This window comes from Phoenix dactylifera, chromosome 4 (genome assembly GCF_009389715.1).
Source record: "Phoenix dactylifera cultivar Barhee BC4 chromosome 4, palm_55x_up_171113_PBpolish2nd_filt_p, whole genome shotgun sequence".
NCBI lineage: Eukaryota > Viridiplantae > Streptophyta > Magnoliopsida > Arecales > Arecaceae > Phoenix > Phoenix dactylifera.
This window is the reverse complement of record NC_052395.1, coordinates 11,260,164-11,283,190: the sequence shown is the minus strand read 5'-3', so window position 1 is coordinate 11,283,190 and position 23,027 is coordinate 11,260,164. Positions and strand designations below refer to the sequence as shown.

Genomic DNA, 23,027 nt, shown 5'->3' with positions numbered 1-23,027 from the left:
CTAAATTTAGTAAAAAATAATAATTACATGATGGGAGGAAGCTGTATCCCCCATATCCCAAGAATCAGATATGACGCTAATGGAGCGAGCCTGGGCTTAGCAAATGAAACAGTTCAATGAGGCCCATCCACGGCTCCGACCTAGCAATTTGGGTTCCCTGTTTGGAAACCAGGTGGGCCAGACGGATGGGCCAAATTCCGGGATGCAATGATGGTTTGATGATGGGCTCATCGTCTGGACGGTCCTGATCATCCGATAGTACGATGATTGTCCAAGAGCGGCGCTGGAGGAATGGAATCCTCCAGACTCGTACGGAGGGCTTTTCCACTCCCTCCCCTCCTCCTCTCGTATATTCGCGAGGTCTCTCACCGTGCTCTCCACTCCATAGCAGAGTTTAATCCCAAAAGCCCCATAACTGCCCTTCTCCTTCCCTCTCTGCTCTCTTGTAATCCAAAACCATTGCAAAAATGAGGTAATCTTCTTGTTTCTTGTTCCCTCTAGTTCCGGATCATCAAAACCCTAGTTTTCCTTCTTTTTTTTCAAACTTTTTTTTTTGGTTTTATTCTGCTACTTGTACTATGTTTGGTTTTATGGAAGCAGTCATAATATATTTTGATTCAATTTTGTTTCTTGAATGCATTTATTCAAATTTATATATTTCTGTTAGCATTTTTTTTAATGCTCTTCTCTTGATCGAAATGGTTTTGGTTTTTAGGGTTTGTTGGTTTAATTTTTCTTCCGCCTTTTCTGCTGCTTACGTGGTAGCTGATAATAAGCATAAGCAGATCGGTTGTTTGATGACAACGAGTTTAATAATTCTTCTATGGGGGTGGTTGGGCTCTGGAATGAGCGACTCCCATTCCAGCTGTTTGGTTGGGGGGGGGGGGGGGGAGTCTCATTCCCATTCCAATTCCAGGGGGAATGGGAATGCCTCAATCCCCCAAAATCCAATCCCGACTCTCCCTTAGTATTTAAATCCCTTTCCCATTCCGAATCTGATTCAAATCACGAACCAAACGTGTTCGGGCATATCGCCATTTCGATTCCCATTCCAATCCGTTCGGATTCCGGTATTGAGCTAAATGCACCGGAAGGAATTAGGTGGGACATCCAAGAAGACTATGTAATTGATAGATAGGAATTAGAGACTTATGGGTGCTTTGAAGTTGTTGAGGTTGAAGACAACGGCCACTTTTAAGTGATTTCTTCATTTAATCCAAATCTTGTGGAGAAAAGTTTTGAGATTTAGTCTTCCGGTTGGTATCCCTTCCTGTTTAATAGTGGTGGAATTAAGTTTGGGAAGGATCTCCATTTTGGCCTGTGGAAACTGCGCTGATAGAGGATATAATTGGCTTTCTTCTCTTTGTTTCTTTAATTAGTTTTGGGTCATATGTTGTGCAAGCGCGCATAGGAAATGGTGGTTTTTAAGAAATGTAACTATTAACTCATTTGGGATCCATTGATTCTGTAGAGTTTGTTCATGTGTTGATTTGTTGTTTTTAAATTATTTTTTAACTTATTTTTTGGCTGGTTATAAGAGATGGAACTTGAAAAGAAATCACTGCTAACGATCAAAAATTTTTATTGGTAAGGAACTCGGCATTATATGCACTTTGGGTATTATAAACTGTTGCAATGCTGTGAGCATATATATATATATATATCATCCAATTATTATTTTTTTTGTATGTTCTGCTAATTGTCTGCTATGAACTCTAGAGCTTCAAAAAAGAAAGATACTTTGCTCCTTTGTGTTCAATTTTTTTGACTCCAAAACTGTCAACTTTTTTTGTGGAAGGTTGCCATCATTCCACATGCATGTTTTTGTTGTTTCTTGATGTCTGTAAGCAGATGCTGTGATTCTTTTCTCCTCATAAGAACAGAAATTTTTCTGGCGGGAAAGCATTTTATATTTCTAATAGCCTATAGTTTCAGAGTTAACACATGCTTGTTCTCTTTGGTTTGCAGCCGACATCCAACTACAAAGTGGGCCCAAAGATCCGACAAGGTGTATATCACCATTGAACTACCAGATGCAAAGGATGTGAAACTGAATTTGCAACCAGATGGACACTTTTATTTCTCTGCAGCTAGCGGAGCAGATAATGTACCATATGAGATTGACTTTGAATTATTTGACAAGGTTAATGTGGAGGTAGGTGTTCATATAGGATGGGGGAATTCTTCTAATGGTCCCTTACTAATGATGAATATGTTTAACTGGTGTTGATGAGAATGTTGCAGGAGAGCAAAGCTTCTGTTGGATTGAGGACCATATGCTACCTTGTGAAGAAAGCCGAGAAGAAATGGTGGAGTAGGCTACTGAAGAAGGAGGGGAAGCCTCCAGTGTTTTTGAAGGTTGATTGGGACAAATGGATTGATGAAGATGATGATACGGAAAATAGATGTGAGTCTGATGCCTCAAGCATCTTGATGCGCGTGTCCAAATTGTTGATTGTATCTTCTTTCTTTTATTTTCTTTTTGCTCACTATAACTTGTTTTTAATTTTATTATGCTGTTTATGCAGTCGGAGATATGGACTTTGGTGATATGGACTTCTCGGTATGTATTTTTAGCCAAATCCGAAAATTGTCTATCTTTTCTTTTACAGTTTCTCATCCCCTTTTTAATTGTGCAGAATTTGGACATGGGTGGTGCTGACGATGAGCTTGATGATGCTGCTGCTGATGCCATTGACAAGGAGGGAGGTTAGTCTTGTTTTCTTGAACCAAAATCCTTTACAAATACCAATTTATTTGTTCATGTCAAGAATAATAGCTTGATAAGCACATTTGTTTGCGGGGGAAGAAAAAAGATACACGAGTTTGCTTGAGTAGTAGCTTGTGTAATCTAGTACAGTTAGTCCTATGTTGGCAAGTAGAAAATAGACTGATTATATTTATTTCTAGGAAGTTGAGGCCTTTGTTCATGCAGATAAATATTATACCATTTTTGTTTTGCAAATACTTCCAAGACATTGATATTCTCTTTTGAGCCTCTAAGTTGTGATTTTAGACTTCCGTGAGGGATGTCTTTTAAGTTAAAGATACGCTTAAAATTGTTTCCAGAGTACATTACAAAAAAACCTCCTAAGATTTACATTTATTATATTTACATTCAATAGTTTGTAAACCTAAATTTACTCCATTAAATTAATGGGTTGGTGAAACCGTTGGCTTCATATAAAAAATTAAAATTGTTCTTTAAGTCGGGAGGAGGATACATATCTTTTTATATCCTTGGGTAGCTATTATGTTACCTAAGGTTATTTATGGTTATTTTTGAATTTTTTTCGGAAATGGCATTTGGGTTCTATTTAAGGTTAATGGTTTGCTTAATGTTTTGTTAAGTTATGGGTTAAAAGTCTTAGATAAAATAAACCTTAGGGGGTGGGTGTAAACATAATTTACCCCTTTAATCTTAGGTGCGGTTTTTGTAATTTATTCTTGTTTTTATATTCTACTTTCTTTAGAGATCAATATTGTTCATTGTCTATTTCATGTGGTTATTAGTAGTTGGCTATTTGGTCATCAATAGATAACTGTTATTGATGGGCGAACTCTGTTGTCGCTGAAGCAGATGATGAAATGGAAGAGTCCAAGGCAGAAGGAAGCAAGGCGGAGGAAGCCTTGGCTGCAGCTACTAGCGAATCTGAGGCAAAAGCATGAGGCTTTCCAGCAGCTTGAGATTCCGTTTAAAGTCCTGTGGGAAACTTTGACATATATGCTAACATTGTGTTTTTGTTGATTCGGGTGTATGTGGGAGGCCGAACCCTCCCTATGGAGATACCAGATTTCCTGTTTCTTTTTTTAGCTTTCTTTCGAGATATTAGCAATGGTTCTGTTTGGAGCGATATCAGACTTAACAAAGTTTTAGTATACGGATACACTCTTCTTATATGTTTTTATGGGGTATAATTTTTTTTTTATCACTTAGTTTTCCGATTTGTGTGGTTAACGGAAGCACGTCCAAGCTTGTGTCGAATTTTCAAAGCTTCTTGGATATATCCCTGCATGCATGGATACCAAGGCATGGAATCATCGTCTACTTTTTCTTTTTTTTTTTGGGCTGAAAGAATCATCGTCTCCTTGGCTTGCAGAAATCTCCCATTCTCTTCAAACTTCAAGAAGACCATACCTCGTTGGGAGCATATTTTAGGAGCAAGTCAATTTCTCTGATTCGGGTGTCGTTTTGATCTTGTCTGCCTCAGGCTTTTGTGATTGAGTAAATGGATTAATTGGTCTAAACTAGGCTAACGGGATAATGGGAGAAACAGCAAAATTGGTGGACATCCATAAACAAGGAGAAATATAAATAGTAATTGAATTCAATTTCTCTAATTCAGCTGTCGTTTTGATATTGTCTGCCTCAGGCTTTTGTAATTGAATAAATGGATTAATTAGTCTAAAATAGGCTAACGGGCTAATGGGAGAAACAGCAAAATTGGCGGACATCCATAAACAAGGAGGAAAATAAATAATAATTGAATGGATCACTAGTTTAGCTGAGATATATTATACGGTATATATGAAGATAAAGACAAATGGAAATATAGATATGGATTCTATATGCTACTGTCTCAGCCATTGAAATATCAATAAAAATAGCGAAAAAGGAGATTAACTGCTCTTCAAGGAATCGTTCAAATATTTGGTAATCAAAAGATTTATCAATAAAGATCGAAAAGTATTTCTCTCCTTAAGCCAGACAATGAAAAAGCCTTGGCCTACAAAAATCTCACGTGCCGATGTAACTGTTAAAGTACCAGTTGAGGGCCTGGCCTATCCTTCTTTTTTTCTTTGCGGAAAGGAAAGGGGTGACTTCAGGAACCCCTCACAAGGTTAGGTCTGAGGTAGGAATCCCGATTTTTTGTCCCTTATTAAGTCGAAAGTCCTTCACATATAACTGCGATGATCCATCTCAAGTCAGGATGAAAATGAGGAAGGTGAACATGGTGTTAATAGCTAGCTGTAAAAACCACATCAAAATATAGAATGTAAATTTAATATTTGTGAATATTAGATATAATCTATTTTAATAATATTAAATATGGTTTTTTTTAATAGGGTTGCTTTGTTACACCTGCAAAACTTGCATCTCTGAGGTGATGAAAATCCCTCACTGGACTTGATGAGAAATAGTATACCACGTCCAAGAAGTAAATTCAGAAAAAGTTTGCAATGGTAAATGTTGTTACTTCTAATCAAGTACATTGTAGTGTTCTATAGACTTCCAGCACCAAAATTTCCAAAAACTCACCTTTTAACTGTCTAATATAAACTCACTATACTGAAGTACTGATATTTTCGCAAGACAAGCTAGAAGTGTAGTTTTAAAATCATCAAGGCTGCAACATAAAATTTCCCAAGGCAATGACTGTCCCTCCAAGTATCCAAATTTTCTTCAGCACCAAAATACTGATTAGTTGGATGCAAATGATTGTTGCACCTTTCACTTTATGGGTCAACTTTCAGGCAATCTCAGTTGGATGCCCTCAGGTGGTGGCCTCAGTGTGCAGACCATCTCCCTTGTCTTCCCAAAATAGACCTGAAAAGCACAAGGTTATGAACTAGGAAAAGGATTCAAACAAAGGTCCAAGGTAAAATAGTAATCCTACAGACTGATTTAATATCATTGTTGCAGGGCATACTACTTCACAGACTTATGTCAAGTAGGCAGAATACAGTCCATCAAATAGCAGCAAGTGGCTCATATGCTCATGGAAAACCATTAAACGGTTGGATGAGACAAATTACCTGATCCAGTGAGTTCCTGAGCTTCCCCTCCATTTCTTCTATCATCTTTCCCATGTTACACAAGTGGCCCTCTGCCACTGAAAGGTCTAAACTCATCTGTAAAATCAAAACCATGTTAATGCTGATAAAGGAAAGGTTCGAGTGAAGATATGATTCAAAACTGTATAAGCCAAACAGTATTTTCCAAACTAAAACTAAGTAAATCTGAAAGAATAAAATTTTTACGACCTAGCTGACTGTAACTTTACCTACTTCTAGAGCTCATAAACCTATCTAATTCCCAACAAACTTGGTATCTTTTGGCTACAAAGTAGGTCAGCAGGACCCAATATCTTACCTCTAAGCTTTTACGACTCAAGTATTAACAGGCTTAATTTAGGTATAGCAAAGTTGGATCTGACCTAACTAAAGTGAAGGGGTTCAAAAAATCTTGATTAATGTCACGCCCCCGCCTCCGTGGGGCACGTGCGGCACCCAATGCCCACGTGGGGGCCACATGAGGGGGGAACACGGGACCCACGTGGGGGCCACATGAGGGGGGAACACGAGGTCCGTACGCGTGCGCGCACATGTGGGTCCCAGAACCGGACAATATCTAGCAGAGAAGCCCCATATTTCTCTCTCATGTGGCCCCCATGTGGGAACTGGGTGCCTCACGTGCCCCGCACAGGCGGGGGCATGACACAATCTACATGACGTGTCCAACAAGAAAGTTCATTTGGCCTGGTCTAGATCTTAAACATTGATGTAAGATGGTGCGGACAAGTTCTAACCCTCTATGTTTGCACTTGTAGCAACTGCCTTTTTCTAAACACTGTAGCACCATGTGGCTTTAATCAATAAACATGCCACCTGATGGATGAGCAGCTCATCATGTACATATATTACGAGTATTGGGATGTAGGAAACCACCATGATGACAAACCAAGGGATACCAACTTGTCAAATAAAAAACTTAAAGCAATTCAGCCTTAGGCCCAACTTATCAAATTCTAGGTAATTAATAGCATGAACAATGCCCTAAAATGTTTAATATACCAAAAACAACAAATATATAGTTCTATTTGGGCAAAAAATATATGCGTTGAGGCGGTCCCCTACCTCCAAAGCATTATTCGACAGCCAAAATATTAGAAGTTAGAAACCAAAAACAGCAGGATTATCGTTAAGATATTATCAAACCAATTACCTGTCTTCTGATTGATCCTGACAGATTGAAAGTTCCCAATGGCTTGTGTTCTGTGGTCAATGATAGCATGACGGTACTGGTTAAGCAGTAGTGAGCATTCCCCTCTTCCACTGGCCCAACCTATACAGGGAAATGAAGAATTAATCATTATAAGTACTCAAACCATATGAAATACACTAAGCAGCTTAAATCAATCCACAGAAGTTGGGTCCAACAAAATCACGCTTCACCTCAATAACATGAATAGCATCCCATGAACCCTCCTGCAAATGTCCCCTTCTCCCATGCCCTTTTTTTGATCCATCTTCATTTCCAAAAACCGTTACATGTTGTTAGAGCCAATGCTAATATTGTACAAACAGGGAAAAAAATAAAAAAGCCGTTCACAATAGAAGCTTTGCCTTTCTTTATTAAGAAACATGCCACAAGTCCCTGATTGTCATCTTCCCACATGTACACCGATGAGACACCCCCTTCATAATACCTAATGATGCAGTTTGATCAAAAGAATGGCTATTATTTCCTCAGAAACAGAGCATCACTAATAATTTTTCAGGTTAAATAGAGATATAAGTTAAACAGATGATCAACAAATATCTCCTCTTATCCCTAAAGGATAGAAATCAGCTCATAAACATTACGTTAAATCATAATGACAATAAAAGATGAGGAAAGTAAAGGACCTCACTGGTCACGATAAACAGCAAAAATCTCATTTGCTTCAATTTCAAGTTTCCTCAGTTCATCTGATGGTAGTGGCCCATCTTCCAAAGGTGGGTGATATTTGTTTGACCAAGGCGATCTGCATGAGAAAATAATAATCAACAAAACGGGAACATGGAAAATCCACCATAGAAAACACAGCTTCTTACACACAACAAGAACAAAAGGGCTGAAAGTACAACCAAGATCAAATTTTCAAGATTTCCCTAAAAGAATTCAGTGAATCATAAACCACAATCAGAAGTTATGAAATGATTCTTCAACTATTTACCTATACGAATCAGCGTCCCTGTTGTATTCACACAGTATGAACTCCTTCATCGACTCAGTATCCATACAAACCTGCTCTCTTGATCAAAAACAAAATTTAGATAATTCTTGCCTTTAATACCATCAAACAACTGCAGTGCTGGCTTGATTGCAGCATTTTATATATAGCTCAAGTGCAATGGAAACAAGCATCAAATTTCCATGATTGAGCTGGTGGGATCAAGAAAAACACATAAGAATAGCTCGCAGGCATCTTCCTGTTGTCTGAGCTATGCTTGCAATGGTGTTGGCGTTTAAAATTAAATGAATGCATCAGAAATTTAGAGCTGACAGAATATCTGGGAAGCACGGCACGATCAAAAAAAAAATCTAAAATTTTTAAGACCCAGTTTTCAAAAAATAGCAAAACAATGCACAATCCTATGCCAGAAAAGGGCAGAAGCTAGATAATTTTTCCTCCATGTGCACAATCCTATGCCAGAAAAGATAGATAAATTCTCCTCCATGTATTGCATTCAGAACACATAAGAGAGAGGAAAAGAGCCCCAGAAACTTCCTCGAAAGACACGAGAGATCTCCAAACTACCGACAGGGCCCTCTAATGAACCCATAATAGAAAACATACTTCTATACAGAACTTACGAAAATTATTCGGAAAAGAAAAAGAAAAAAAGAACCACCTTTCTACTTGAAACGAAGAGAGGGCGACAAAATCGAACTCTGTCGATAGCTTACGAGAACTTTCGCAAAACAATAAAGAAACAAGATCAAACTTTGTAGAGATCAAAAGGTAGAGCACGAGATCAGCTACGAAACACGGATAATTAACACGACTCAGACCCAAAAAAAGGCAAAAGAAATTGGAATAGGAATGAAGGAGAGCAGCAAGAGAAGAGAATAGGACCTGGAGGGGCTGGTCGACTTGGGAGAGGAGGTCGGCGGAGTGGTGGGGGAGGAGGGACAGCAGGGCCGACAACGCCGTCTCGCTCTGGTTCGGCGAGATCCTCCGCATCAGATCCATCGCCGCCTCCATCTCGATCTCTCTTTGGCTCTCCTTTTCTCTCCCTGGTGGAGGATTTGGGGAAGAGAGGAGGGGTTGGTTGTGTTCTCTTCTCCTCCTCTTTTGGGGACCGCGCGATGAGGAAAGGGTGGGCCGTTGTTTGACCCGAGTTTCCCTCGCGTGAGACGCCCCTCTAAGCGCTCCTTTCTCTTCCCCTGCCCTCCCTCTCTCTCCCCCTTTATTTTGTTTCATTCATGGAAAATGGCCTTGGAGTGTAAATAAATTGATCAAAGCACCATTCTATTATATTAATTAAGCAAAAGAAAAAGAAAAAAAAAAGGGATGCATGGCTATATCCTTCGGATGATGATGCAGAGCAGAGACATGGATGGTATGGATGGTGCATGTTTGCCTAATCTATAAAATAAAAAAAATAAATTTTAATCTGTCTTCAACAATTTGCTGGTGGATAGATTTAAGTAATTTAAGAATAAAAATTCAGAAATTTTAGCTAACTTTATCCACATTGCATGGCCTCTTTTTCTCTCCTTTATAACAGCCTAATTTGTGCCTTCCATATTCAAACTATTTTATTTTATTGGTTATAAATTTTGCTAGCCACCTATTGCTTTGCTACCATATACAATGGTCAAGCATACTTTCTGTACTAATATTGTTCTTCGTCGATAAATATATATTTTAGGTCTGTTATTAAATTGTTCACAATCATAAGAATAAGACATGTTGTGGTGGCATGGATCAAATAGAGACCACTGGATGTTGCTCCATCCAACTCATTTTTTTGTACTTAAATTTTAATTACATGTTTAGGATTATGATACTAGTTCAGCTCCAATTTTTATAGAATTAGATATGTGCTCAATAATGGATCTAACCATAATTAAATTTTTGATGTTCACTAGATATATTATTAGATATTTCTATCGAAGCTTTTATTTAAGTGTAGAAACGCATTGGCTGTTACCATTCTGGTTATCACTAAAACCAAATTATGAGTTTAATATCATGTTAGACAAGCTATCATTTTTGAGATCATTCTAGATGCAATTGTAATATGTTTAAAGATTGGTTGGGTCCAATTTTGGTCCCAAGAGTTAATCAGACCCATTTCTCAGTGCAACAAGAGACTTCAGGTGTCAAAGCAGGGCATTAGCTTCCAGTGCCAACCTTGGCCTGTGTAGAATTAGGCTGTTCGCAAGCATGACATCGTTTCTTATTTCCCATCTATTTGTATTTTTATTTTTATTCGGCAATAGGGTGAAGCCGTAGAGGGCGGTGAGGTCATTCCACGCTGCTCTCACTAGAAACCGCCGCATTCCGCTGCTTAAAAAGCGCCAAAAGATTCATTTCAAACCATGCTTCCTTTTCCCTTCTTCTTCTTCTTCTTTTTTTTTTTTTTTTTTTTTTTTTTTTTTTTTTTTTTTTTTTTTTTTTTTCTCTAAAACGGACATATCAATCGAACACATCCAATAAAATCAGAAAATAAAACATCATGAAATGTTCTAGGCAAATCCACATCCTGAATCCACAACGTACCATCTGGTTGGCCGTATAAGTGACCATCCAGTCCGCAACACCATTAGCCTCCTTAAATACGTGCTTAGTCTCAAAAGTTATTTCGTCTCCGCCCATCAACCAAATACCACGCAGCAGGGGATGGTCCCCTCCTCGGCCACTCGGGCCCCCAAACCAGGCTTCCTTCAACTGCCAAAAGATTTATTTTCTCGCTTAACAAACGGCTCTGGGAAAGAAAAAGGACCAAGCTGCCAAAGAGGCCTAAAGAGGCATCTGGACTTATAGAAAGAAGGATAGAAGTAGAAAAGGTCTTGGGAGTGGAAGGCTCGTCATCTAGTGGTCTTTCCCAGAACCTCCCAAACCCTGGTGAATGCAGGATTTGAACCCAAGTCCTTGGTACATCCATCGACACTTTACCAAGAAGGTAAGCAAATGACTGAAACCGATAGTGAATGTATGTAGCTTATACTTGCTCTGAAAATAAACTTGCAAAACTACAAGTAGATAGCTTCTGTGATATCAGCAGGCACTTAGGAAACATGACAATCATGCACTGAACTCAAGCAAGCCATATAAAATGCCAAAAACACAAACAAGTAAACAACAGCATATAAATAATTTAAAAAGAAAACATTAACATCTAGCTTTGCACTGTCTGAAAATTCATTATTTTTTCTCAAAATAGGCTTTTACTCTTCTTTTTTTTTCTCCAGATCTATAACATATTTATATAATTATATTCATTTGGAGGTCTACTTTCCTGATGAGAACTTTCATCTTCAGATCGGACCCGATTCGAAGAACTCGCAAATGAGTGGTCATGTAAGCTACTAAGGAAGTTAGGAAAGACTTGGTTTTTGTCTCTGCTTTAATTTTTCACCTGTTCAACTTTAATTTTCTGGGTTCATGATTCGTTTGTTGATGGCTCGATGGGTAAATAGTGGCGTTGTATAAATTTTCAGTTTAAGCATAGTTGCAGTGCTTTCATTTTTCTAATTTGGTTCCTTGATCTATTTAGAAATGAATGGTCATGTAAACTCAAAAGAAACCAGAGTCTTTATATTTTATTTTATTCCTTTCAGTTTTAGTTTCTAAATTTCGTTGTAGATATAGTTTCTAAATTTTGCTGTGTCAGTTTAGCTGTGATGAAGCAATAGTTATGTGTTCTTGCACTGTAGATGACACCCAATAATTCTACTTGACTGTGAAGTGAGTGAACATGATGTCTGATAACTATTCAGTTTGACAGCTTGACGATCCAAAATCATCCTTCTTTAGTGTGATCTTACTAACGATTGCTTGAAGAGTATGTGGTAGCTCCGTGCTTAAAAATACAGTCCTTAGTCCCGATGCTACGTAGAGTTAAATAAGGTATAGCAACGTAGTAAAATTAATTTTAGCTTAACCAGATCTCATGGATCTGATTGGACTTGGTACACTGTTTTGGAGACTTGTCTTGCCAAGTTGAGCATACAATTTCACTTGATTGTAATGCTTAGGTTTTGGTGGTTTGTGCAGCTATTGCGCTGATACATCCTCTCTTTGTTAAAGGCTCAGGGCTTTTTGATGAGCAAAGTAGAACAATTGCCACACTACATGATGTTTCTTCTTCACAAGTAACTAGATGACAAGAAGGCTGGTAATGTGGTTATAAATTTCCTCAGAGAATGACAGGCTTCAGTTTGCTCACTGTGTTTCTAGTTATCCCACAATATAAAAGGTCATCATCAGACAAATTGGCATTCACCTTTATTCTTGGCAAAATCCATTTCAATTGCAAATGATTGAATCATGTAAGGTTTGTCCGGCAATACAGGGAATTAAACTGATCCTAGGCATAGGACCACCTCAACTGAAAATTTTACCTGCTGGTACACCTTTCACCCTTGTAGTCATCACATTATCTTTTGTAATACCTATGCTTAACTCAGGTGAACCCAAAAAACCAAGTCTATTATTATTCTCCCCCCTCGTTCTTCTCTTTATTATTGCCGAATGTAGGATCCCATTCCATTCCATTTCTTTTGTGGATAATGCTTTATTTCCTTCATTCCATTTCTTTTGTGGATAACCTAGATTGTCAGAAATCATTATTGATTATTACCACCTTCATTCCATTTCTTTTGTGGATAATGCTTAATTTCCTTCAAGTATCTAAACAGAACCGTGTTCTGCTCGTTGCTCTCTTCTCACCATCATCAATGAAAGCTTATGAATCAAAAGCAGCTGTTTTAAATGGTATCTCTTCAAGAAATGTGCAAGCATGGGAAAGGATCCCATGATAAGAAAAGCAGCTACGCTTTGAAAAAAAGTCGAAATTACAAATAACAAAAGCTAACCGTATTATTTTTCAACTTTTCTTTCTGAATTTACTATATTAATCTCTTAGGTTTTGTTTTCATTGGAACAGTATAATAGGGGAAAAAATGAATTAATTAACAAACCTCCTATAATTATCTCAAATGTGAACTAAAACCCAAGTACAAAAGTGAAGAGGCTACCCAAGAGCAGCCAGGCCAAGAAAGACGCGAAGAGAAGTGGAAGAAGAAGAGCCAAAAGATGCATTCATTTTTCTTGCTTCATAGAAAAGCATCCCATTCATTCTCATGAAAGAAAAAGAAAGGATATTTAAATTTGTTACCTCAATAACTATCCCTTGAAGAAGACTTTTGAAATATAACTATAACCAGAGATTCTCAGGCCCTAATTTTCAGCTCAACTAGTTGATAGAATGATACACTGTCAGCTGTCACATTGTAATTTGATACTGTTTCCTCTTTGTCAATCAAGTTAATTCATCCTGTATATCTTGAAGCATGCTGAGGACATGTACAGATTGTTACAACATCTGAAAACAAGTCCGTCCAAACACTTTGCTTAAAGACCTAACAACATGAACCAGCTGAACCTCACTAATGAGAGCAAATGCATGGCCTCCCACCAGTGGTAGGTCACAAATTCTTCCACGAGCATGTGTCATGAAAATACCTTGGGATATCACTGTATAAAATAATAGATTCAAACTTCTACAAGGTCTAAAAGCTCATCTCCAGATCAAGCAATGCATGAACAAGAACTATCCTTGAAGAAGATAAGGTAAACTTGCGTAGCAGAGAAACGAATGAGAAATATGAAACTTGAGCTATCTCTGATATGTGAATCTAGAAACACAACCATTGTAGGTCGGAAAATATATTACTATTGTCAAAGAGAGCTCCATAAATATGTCAGTGCACTGAAAAATACAGGTTCCTCCATGAATGCAATTAACAAGGTGTTTTAAACGTGTAATGCCTTCTCTGTAGGAACTTGTCTCTCTTAAAAATATAAGCTGCAAAATGTGAATCACCAGACATGAAGCAAACAAAAAAATAAAGTATCCGATACACATTGAAAATACCACTTGGATGTGTCTCTCCTGTTCAATGTACCCATGGTGATCGCTGATAAGATGGCAATGAGGACCTACCAGTGGTCAGGCGTCGTGGTGAATTGTGATGCTTTATAGGTGACCTTGGAATGGTACTAGAGGCCTTCCATCGATCTGTTTGGGGTTGCACCACTGCTGTATTTTTAGGGTCATGCAGTTGCTCCAGCATAGCCAATACCGCAGACATACGGGGCCGGAGTTTGGCCTCCCTACAAATGCATTGCAAAGCAAGGGTGGCAACTCCCTGAGCTCCTTTCTTTGGATATCGGCCCTCTAGTCTTGAGTCCATGATCCGGTAAATTTTGCGCTTATCACCCAAATAGGGCTTCGCCCAGTCTGCTAAGCTCTGCTCTATGCCTACTCTTGTTTTGTCAAGAGCCCGGCGTCCAGACAACAACTCCAACAACACAACCCCGAAACTGTATACATCAGCCTTTGCAGAGAGCCGACCTGTAAATTATTGAAATGTTAGATCTATTTGCTGAAGAGGCAGCGGTCACAATAAGATGAGTTCATATTTTATTTTCTGCTATGAAGCCATTTGATGGGAAAACCCAAAGAGGGGAAGTTTTTTTTTTTTAAAGAACATGCCTTCTATAATTCAGACAAAGCAATAGGTAATAGTACTAGTGATAACTTGGCTGGTTTTGTGGAAAAGTACCAAATGTGAAACACAGATGAAGCCAAAAGTGTAGAACCATTTATGGAGGAACTACAGATTTCTCAATCACTAGCCCATACCATGCCATACATGAGTTAGCTTTCTTGTTACCTTTTTGAATTTGTTATAGAAGAATTAATTGCTTATATTAAAGAGAAGGCTCCTTGACGTCCTTACATGTCATGAGACTACAAAACTGTAAGATTAGAGTGACAAGCAGTAATTTTTTGGGTCGATGAAGCAATTGTTAGTTAACCATCCTTCTGCCAAACCTCTTTCGATGAAACTTTGTCTTAGGCATGGAAATTGACACATTCTCATGTAATTTGCTAGAAATGCCTGCCATCTCTGGAATCAGAACTTTTCAGTTGAAGAGGTGAGTGGAAAGAGTATGACAAATAGAAATGTATTTAACCAGGCAACCATCAGAAAGTTTGGATCTTCATTGGCTTTACATTTTCTTCATTTCCTTTTCTTTGTTTCTTCCTGCTGCACATGGTCTTGCAGGTGAGAAACATAAAAGGTCCTAATATGAATTGCGTCAATGAATGCTATACGATTCTAGTTATCATTGAAAAATCTACAGCAGTCACAAACAGAAAAAATAATGATCATGGAAATGAACAACCAAAAATCAGTATTAGAAAATTGGCATATTACAAACCTGTTGCAATGTATTCAGGAGCTGCATATCCATGAGTGCCCATGACTTGCGTAGATACATGAGTTCTGTCCCCAGTTGGTCCAGCTTTTGCCAAGCCAAAGTCTGAAAGCTTGGCATTGAATTCCTGCATTTGAACAAAACAGGCTGTAAGATTTTTTAACATGATTTATATAATTTATCTTGCCAGCAGCTTCTCCCCACAGACCAACCCCCCATCCCCCACCCGGCATCCCTCCCTCCCTCCCTCCCTCCCTCTGCCCCATCCCTCCCCACAGCATACCGAGTCAAGGAGGATGTTTGATGCCTTAACATCTCGATATATGACTTGGGATTCAGCATCATGCAAAAAAGAGAGTCCCCTAGCAGCTCCAATCGCAACTTTGATCCTTGTTGCCCAAGGCAGTGGTTGTGCACCTCCTAAAAAGAGCAACAAAGAAAACTTATATCAAACAAGATACATGCAAACAGAATAAATGCAGGAAGTTCTATCAAAGAGTGTCCAAACCATGTCCAAAAGCTACACCCTTGGTTGTCAAATTTTTTTGAATGAATAACAGCAAATGGCATGACATGGAAATGGATGGAAGATCCAGTACATGCATACTGTTAGCCCATTAGTGCCTTCAAGGATAATTACTAGAAGAAAGGTGAAAAGTAGAGGTTGGGGTGTAAACCAATGAAAGGACCTGAGATATGCGCTTCTGATACTGGAAATGTAAATGATGGCACCACCAGCCACAGATACTTCTTATCTCTATCATGTTTTTCAAGTTACTGTTCAAGAATTTAGAATCAGAGGGGAGAGTGGTGGGGATAGGTAAGATGGAGCCATGTAGGTAACTATGATAGCTTCTTTTGTGAACCTGACAATTGGGATTTTCTAACACAGAGACTACAGTTCCCTGCGCTGACCCAAAAAAATTAATATGTAATAAAATAGTATTTCTTAACACATTTCTTTACTTACTCCTAAAAAGATGATTCTCCAAACTGCCTTTTGACATGAATTCATAAGCCAGAAGGCGGTTGTCACCCTCTGAACAGTAACCAATGAGTTTAACTAAATTTGGATGGTGAAGCTGACCAAGATAGTTGACCTCTGTCTGCATCCATTAGCAAACAAAAGTTAAGCATCAGGAAAAGTAACTAATTAAGGAGATAAAGGAAAAGGGAACCGAGAAACAAAATTTTTGGAAATACCCACCAGCCACTCCTTGTGGCCCTGGAAACCCTCCTGTTTAAGCTTCTTGACAGCAACAACCATGCCAGCACCAGGCCTCGAAGCAGTTAAACTTTGTTCGTCAATCCAACCTTTATAGACATAACCAAATCCTCCTTCCCCAAGAAGACTATCCAGACGGAAGTTTCTAGTCGCATTTTTCAGATCATTGAATGTGAAGGCCTTCAAATTTGAGGAGGACAAAATCTCACCTTCAGTTCGTGGTGTAGGAAGACTCTCATTAGAAGTCCTCTCAGTATAAGAAGGCATGGTCAGAGTTGAAGGAGTTGAATATGTTCGCAGAGTTGAAGGAACAGAAGATAAATTTGTTTTGCTGGTGCCTTTTGAGGGATCTGTGTTTTCGAAAAAAAAAACAGAAAAAAGGAATGTGTAAGAAAATATCATGAACCATTCTCTAATCCGAGTAAGTATTCAAGCAATCATTTTAGGTATATTCACAAGAAAAACATATCCTGCCATCTCATAACAAGAACGAGAATCATCACAACATGGTTAATGTGACAACATGTGTGAGCGTTACTTAGACTCATATTAGTTGTGCACTGGAGAGATCTTGGATACTTATAAATGACTAAGAAAACCAAAATAATACCTTTTAACTAACATTTCTTAGGTGAGGTTTTGAGTCGTTGCAAATAGTATCAGAACAGACCCGACCCATGATTCATGTAAAAGACACTATAGCATAGGCACTGCTGGATCTGACCACAAACCAAGTATAGTGTCTGTTATTGGATTTGATTGGATTAGGATGCTTAGTATCACGAGGATGCTAGGGCATAAATAGGGAGAGTGTGTGATGACCCATACAGGCATGTATTTAGTCCCACATTGGTTATGCAATAAGGAGGCAGGGCCAAAGAACCCAAATAATACCTTCTAGTAGCCCTTTTTGGGTGAGTTCCTGGATCCTTATAGTTAATGTTGGATCCTTATAGTTAATGTATGCTAACTGGGAACAAATTCTCCTTAAAGCAAAATAAAGTCAACAAACTACTTTCGTGGACACCCACAAAACATGTTAACACTGTAATTATCCAATTCATTTGAAGCATTAGCTTATCATGAAAGTAATAATGTGCTAAAATTTTAAATTATTTGTTAGCAGCTAAGGGTGGAGTGCACAAATTTGTGTCTAAAGTATTTTGCTTCAGAGAGTTGTGCAAAAACCTTATATGTTTAACTCCTGAAGGGAACTTTGTGCTGTCAGCACTTAGCTTCCCGCATATAAACTTCAGTGCTTGACTTCCAACAGGATATGGAACTGGCCTTTAGTTACCCCTTTCTAGAAGATCCTAAGTTAAAAGATTTCAAGAAGAACTTGTAGCAAATAACAGAACTTGATGCAGATAAAAGACAGAACATGTATGCTCACTTCAGTATGATAATCAAATCCTAGCTACATAATTGATTCAACCTTTGATTAAACAGCATTTTACTTCAGAAATATATGCTAAAAGAACGAACACTACTTTTGTCTGGTCCAGAGTTTCATCATAGAAATTAAATGGTCAAATCTCCAGAATATTCTTTGAGTTTGCATGACTGGTGTTCATGCAACAATTTCAGGAGAAGTGTTGGCAGGTATAAAAAAATCGGTGGAGGTTTCTTTTTATGGTGACTCATATATTAAGACCTTAGAAACATCAACTGCTTGCCAGTAAGTAATTGATAAAGTGGCCACCAGATTACCATCAGCATCATGATGAAATGGTCCGAAAGATCTTATCAATACCCAATTAGAAACTATTTTTAAAAATAAATCCAACAGATAGTTACTAATTTTAGCAGGAATTTAGATCCACAGCATGTGAAAATCTATATGCCGCTAATAACACTTCTTCCAAAATAAATTTCACAGGAGAAATATGCCAAATTTTATGTCATATCCTGACAAAGTTCTGTGCTACATGACCAGATTCTAAACAAAATACATCCAGAATTCATGAAAATTTCATAGCCTAACCCTAATCAAAATCAAAATGAAATTCAAAAACAGACAATTCATGAGAATTTTAATCTAATTCACATCATGAAGAAAACACATGATCAACTTGTTTTCTTCATATAAACATTACAAGAGGCTGATTCACATGCTATAGAAAGGTTAGGCATTATGACCAAATTTAATCTCAAGCTCATACATGTAAGCAATACCAGAGACTATATTGAACATCATACGGACAAAGATATATGTGTTGTTTGGCTTTAAAGAGGCTTGCTTATATTCGTCGAATCTAGGTTCCCTAAAAGCTGGATTTGAGCACAACAGCTAGTAAAATAGATTATACATTGAGTGTTCAACTCTGAAGATCTCTATGTAGGCTGACCAAATAAATTGAACCTAGATTATATAAAATCCTGCATCTAGAGATCTGATCAGCATGTGACTAGACTCACTTTACCCTTGAAAACTTAATATTGTCTGGTAACTTAAGCAGCACTTGTCTAGGTTTACTTAGCCCCAAGAAATGTGATAGTCACCAGAAGTCTCTTGGAATCCTACATGATGACTAGATTAATAGGTAGGTATGGCAATCGTGTTAAGTTGGGTCGAATATGGTCTGGATAGGATGTGGGTTAGGTCAAATATCCATCAACCTAAACCTAACCTATTTATTAAATGGGTCAAATATATCAACCCAAACTTGACATTTTTATTAACCTGACCCATCCCATGTAACTAGTTTAATAAATGGGTCAAATCAAATTAAATGAGTGTCAAACAAGTCCAAAACATGTTAAACAAGTATTAAACGGGTTAAACATGTTAAATAAAATTTAACAAGTCGGGCCATGACTCAACCCAACTATTAAATGGGTCAAAATGGATCAGAATTCTAAAACTAAACCCGACCAATTTAGTAAATGAGTTAGGTCGGGCCAATCCATTTATCACCCCAACCCATTTATGCCAAACCTGAACCTGCTTAAAGCAGATCAGTTGTTGGTTGGGACATAAAATTGCCACCCCTACTAATTGTTTACTCTCTCCATTTAGTACTCAACAAAAGAGAAGGATCAATACTCAGCTTTTGGTACCTTCCAAAGTGTTCTCTAGCCCATCGGCTTTTTCTGCTGTGTTTACCAGTTCTTAAATTGAATGCCTGCACAAGCTATTGCTTCTTAGCCTTGATGTTCCTGATTTTACGATCTCTGCCGTGTGCACAAGGGAGTAGTTCTGTCTGAAACCATGCGCTTGAAGAGGGCAACATAATGACTTTCTTTAAAAAGAAAATAAGGTCCTTCTAATATTTGACAAACTTTGTCAATCCTTTTCTTTTTTTCCTATAGCACTATTCATATCTTCTAACTATATCGCTTGATCGTGGGCCAGGACTCACTTGTCAGAAACAAATATATTTTCTCGCTCTTATGCTCTAATAGTTAGGGCATATAAACCTAGTCACTTTATCAAGAACCAAAATTACAGTTCAGAATCCCAGTCTCACATTCCAGCAATGAAAAAAACCTTAAAAAAATGTCCTCTTCGATCTTCTTCTTACATATAAGAATTATATCTTTAATTGGAAACCTGTTGCAGCACTAAAATACACCAAAACACATCAAAAAATAAACTGCTACTTTGCCAACATACAAATTGAATTTTAACCATCATGTTGTGCAAACTAAAACCCCTAAATAAACACCATAATAAACATCACGATAAGCATTAGAGATTCATCTGAGCAATGTGGAATTGACATAATAAGTTAAATATGCCAAAATATGCAATAAATAAATTTTCTACACTGATACTTGCCTACAAAAAGACAACAAGAGACCTTGTATATTAATACTCAAAAAACTATCAAACCCCACAAGGAGTCCGATTTAATGATGAAATATAATACGTCAAAAGTAAATAGTAATCATTTGAGGTTATAAGCTTAATACGTGCAGATAGCAATCATTAAAAATATAGCAAACTAGGGCTCGGCAGATTGTGCCGAACTGGCTGGTTCGGGGCATACCGGACCAGACCAATCGATTATTAGCCCGGTTCAACTGGTCGAATCAAGACAATTAAAACCTTAGCTCTCTTGATGCCCTCGAATTCTCGCCTCCCCTCTCTCCCCCTACTGCCTCCTCCAGCCTTTGTCACCATCAGACAATATCTCATCCACCTTCAATGACAACGATGCCATAGCCAGGTGAGTCCTCTCTTTGTTTTTCTCTTGGTCCCCATCATCAAATCCAGGGCTGTCAGATGACTCGAAGCCCTCGAGAAGCCCTCACCTCTCCTCTCTCTCTCCCTTCTCGCCTCTTCTAGTCTCTCTCCCTCGAAGCCCTCCTCCTTCGGATCCTGATGTGTCCTGCAGCGTCCCTTCCATGTCCGATGATGATGATGATGGTGACCTCTCTCTCTCTCTCTCCATATCCGATCTCTCTCCTAGGTGAGTCCGAAGGCCTCGGCCTCTCTCTCGCCCCCTCCCTTTCTCTCTCCCTCTACCTCCCCCTAGCTTTGTTATACCATGGTTTGGTTCAGTATGTATCGATACCATACGAACCGGTTGCTAGTTGGTACGACTCTCGAAGCAGTTCGGCGAACCCTAGAACAAACCATTCAAACAAAGAGCATGTAAAACCTAAAATTCCAAATCAAATGACATAAGGAGGAAAAAAGATATTTCGACCCAAGGACAAATCATTATAGACAGCATTCCATGACCACCTCCAGAAAGCAGATGGACAGAGCCCATTCCTCTTGAAAGCATAAATGACTCATCACAAGTAACAACAAACAATTGGCATTTATCGCAAGCTTAAGCTACGAAAAGTTTCTACGCAAGAAAAGCTAAGGTTGAGAATTGAAGGTAGTTGTCAGTACATAAAGCCAACAAAGATCATAGTTATGATCTTAAATGGAGGGCTAGACAGGACATCAACAGTAGTTAAAAAGACAAGAAATCAAGAAAACCAGAGTTTCTAACAGGCAAAGATCCATGTTCAGCTCTTTTTTTAATTATTATTTTTGAGGGAAGAGGGAAGAATGGCCATCCCCACTTAAATTTATTGATAATTAGAAGAGAATATACAAGGAGAATTGCCTACAAAGTAGGCTAAGAAGTCTTGTGGCCGTCTCTTGTTTTTTTCAGAGCAAACAATTTTCTGGCTTAGGAACTGCTGAACGGCTTCTGCCATGATTGCTTTAATGGAGGATTTCTTCTGAACGAAGGCTCGCTCATTTTTTTCTTTCAAGGGCTGCTACCAACACACCGCTAAAACTACCTGATCCCATACCTTCCTGAAACCTTTATGGATCCTTCTTCTCCTCCATACTGTCTAGCAGGAGATCAAAGAAGCAGGTCTGCCATTAAAATTCAAGCATGACTGCAGAGAGCTCCAAATAGTCCTAGCGAAACGGCAGTGTAACAAGATGCGGCTAATAGATTCCAAATTCCCACCACAAATGACACATCCCCTAATACTGGCCAACCCTTACAGCTCTTAAAAGAGAATTCAAGTCCCTTTCTATTTATACTCAACACAAAACTTTGTTTTATTACTATGATATTACATCCAAGATCTAGTATAGATTAAACGCGGCACCAGAACCAAAAGAATCCAAGACCAAATGGCACAAACTTTGAGCTGCGCCTCAGTTTCTATAGTGGGCTAGCTGCAATCAAAACTAGTAAGCAATCATATAGAAACCATAGCTTTTCACTTAACCAAAGCTTTAAACTTACTACCACCACCAAACACCCAGAACTAAAGAAACCCCGAAAGGAACAAAAGGAAAAAAACCCGAACCCAATCCGAAACCCAAACAGGAACCGCAGCAAGATGAAACCTTTAAGCAACAAAACCTATCAAAAGCTCAGAAGAAACACTCACAGGAAGCGTGCTGAGTGATGTGAGCGTTCTCCACTCGCGACGACGGCGAGACCAAGCAATTGCCCATGGCCGCCTCCGCCGAAAAAATCAGAGACCCATACGAGAACTCTCCAATCTCCAAAGAGGAACACTGAGAAGAAGAAACGGGGGGCGAAAAAAAAAATCCGATTTTGCCGCTTCTATAGCTTCTCTTCACTGATCAGAAAGCGACCCAGAGGAAGAAAGATGCGGATGGAGAGAGAGAGAGAGAGAGAGAGAGAGAGAGAGAGAGAGAGAGAGACTGCGTAGTGGGAAAGCAGGGAATTGGAGAAGAAGAGACGGCAGGTCTTCGGGCCCCTCGACAAAGACAAGCGTGTGGGGCTTCGCATCCTCGAAACAAGACGCATGATTCCAGTCGGGGTAATGCAGATCTACAAATGCCCTCTTTCCTCCTCCGAAATCTCGATGCTGCCAGAGATTTTCCACCGCAGTAGATGCCGCTTTTGATCCGCCGCGACCATCACAGCGCGGAAAGCCGAAAACAGGCATCTCCGCCTTGCGGAGCTACTGAGATTATTTAATTTATATATATTCATTTGTTTATTTACTTTATCGATTTGTTTGTGCAGACAGTTTGGATCGGCACTCGCACGTCCCAATTTACGCCTGTGTGAAAAAGTTTATCGGTATTTATGTCAAGTATATAACTAACTTTATTTAAAAAGAGGATAGAATAC

The 23,027-nt window shown here is 38.6% G+C and overlaps 3 protein-coding genes across 3 annotated transcripts; 1 reads left to right on the top strand and 2 right to left on the bottom strand.

Moving 5' to 3' along the window:
• The first annotated feature begins 303 nt into the window (after window positions 1-303).
• LOC120110474 (co-chaperone protein p23-1-like) lies at window positions 304-3,900 on the top strand. Its single transcript, XM_039125537.1, has 6 exons — window positions 304-472; window positions 1,969-2,155; window positions 2,245-2,407; window positions 2,529-2,563; window positions 2,640-2,709; window positions 3,581-3,900. Exons 1-6 carry the CDS (start codon window positions 468-470, stop codon window positions 3,667-3,669), a joined length of 549 nt encoding a protein of 182 aa, XP_038981465.1. The 5' UTR covers window positions 304-467; the 3' UTR covers window positions 3,670-3,900.
• Window positions 3,901-5,164: 1,264 nt separating this feature from the next.
• On the bottom strand, window positions 5,165-9,180 carry LOC103700636 (probable F-actin-capping protein subunit beta). The gene is made up of 8 exons (XM_008782545.3): window positions 8,844-9,180; window positions 7,941-8,011; window positions 7,635-7,748; window positions 7,348-7,430; window positions 7,177-7,250; window positions 6,947-7,066; window positions 5,758-5,853; window positions 5,165-5,548 (listed from the first exon to the last, which is right to left on the bottom strand). The coding sequence occupies exons 1-8, from the start codon at window positions 8,970-8,972 to the stop codon at window positions 5,465-5,467; spliced, it is 771 nt and encodes a 256-aa protein (XP_008780767.2). The 5' UTR covers window positions 8,973-9,180; the 3' UTR covers window positions 5,165-5,464.
• A 4,451-nt stretch (window positions 9,181-13,631) lies between these two features.
• LOC103700624 (probable serine/threonine-protein kinase PBL3) lies at window positions 13,632-22,632 on the bottom strand. Its single transcript, XM_008782537.3, has 6 exons — window positions 22,312-22,632; window positions 16,435-16,802; window positions 16,198-16,333; window positions 15,511-15,647; window positions 15,231-15,354; window positions 13,632-14,355 (listed from the first exon to the last, which is right to left on the bottom strand). Exons 1-6 carry the CDS (start codon window positions 22,376-22,378, stop codon window positions 13,898-13,900), a joined length of 1,290 nt encoding a protein of 429 aa, XP_008780759.2. The 5' UTR covers window positions 22,379-22,632; the 3' UTR covers window positions 13,632-13,897.
• Window positions 22,633-23,027: the final 395 nt, after the last annotated feature.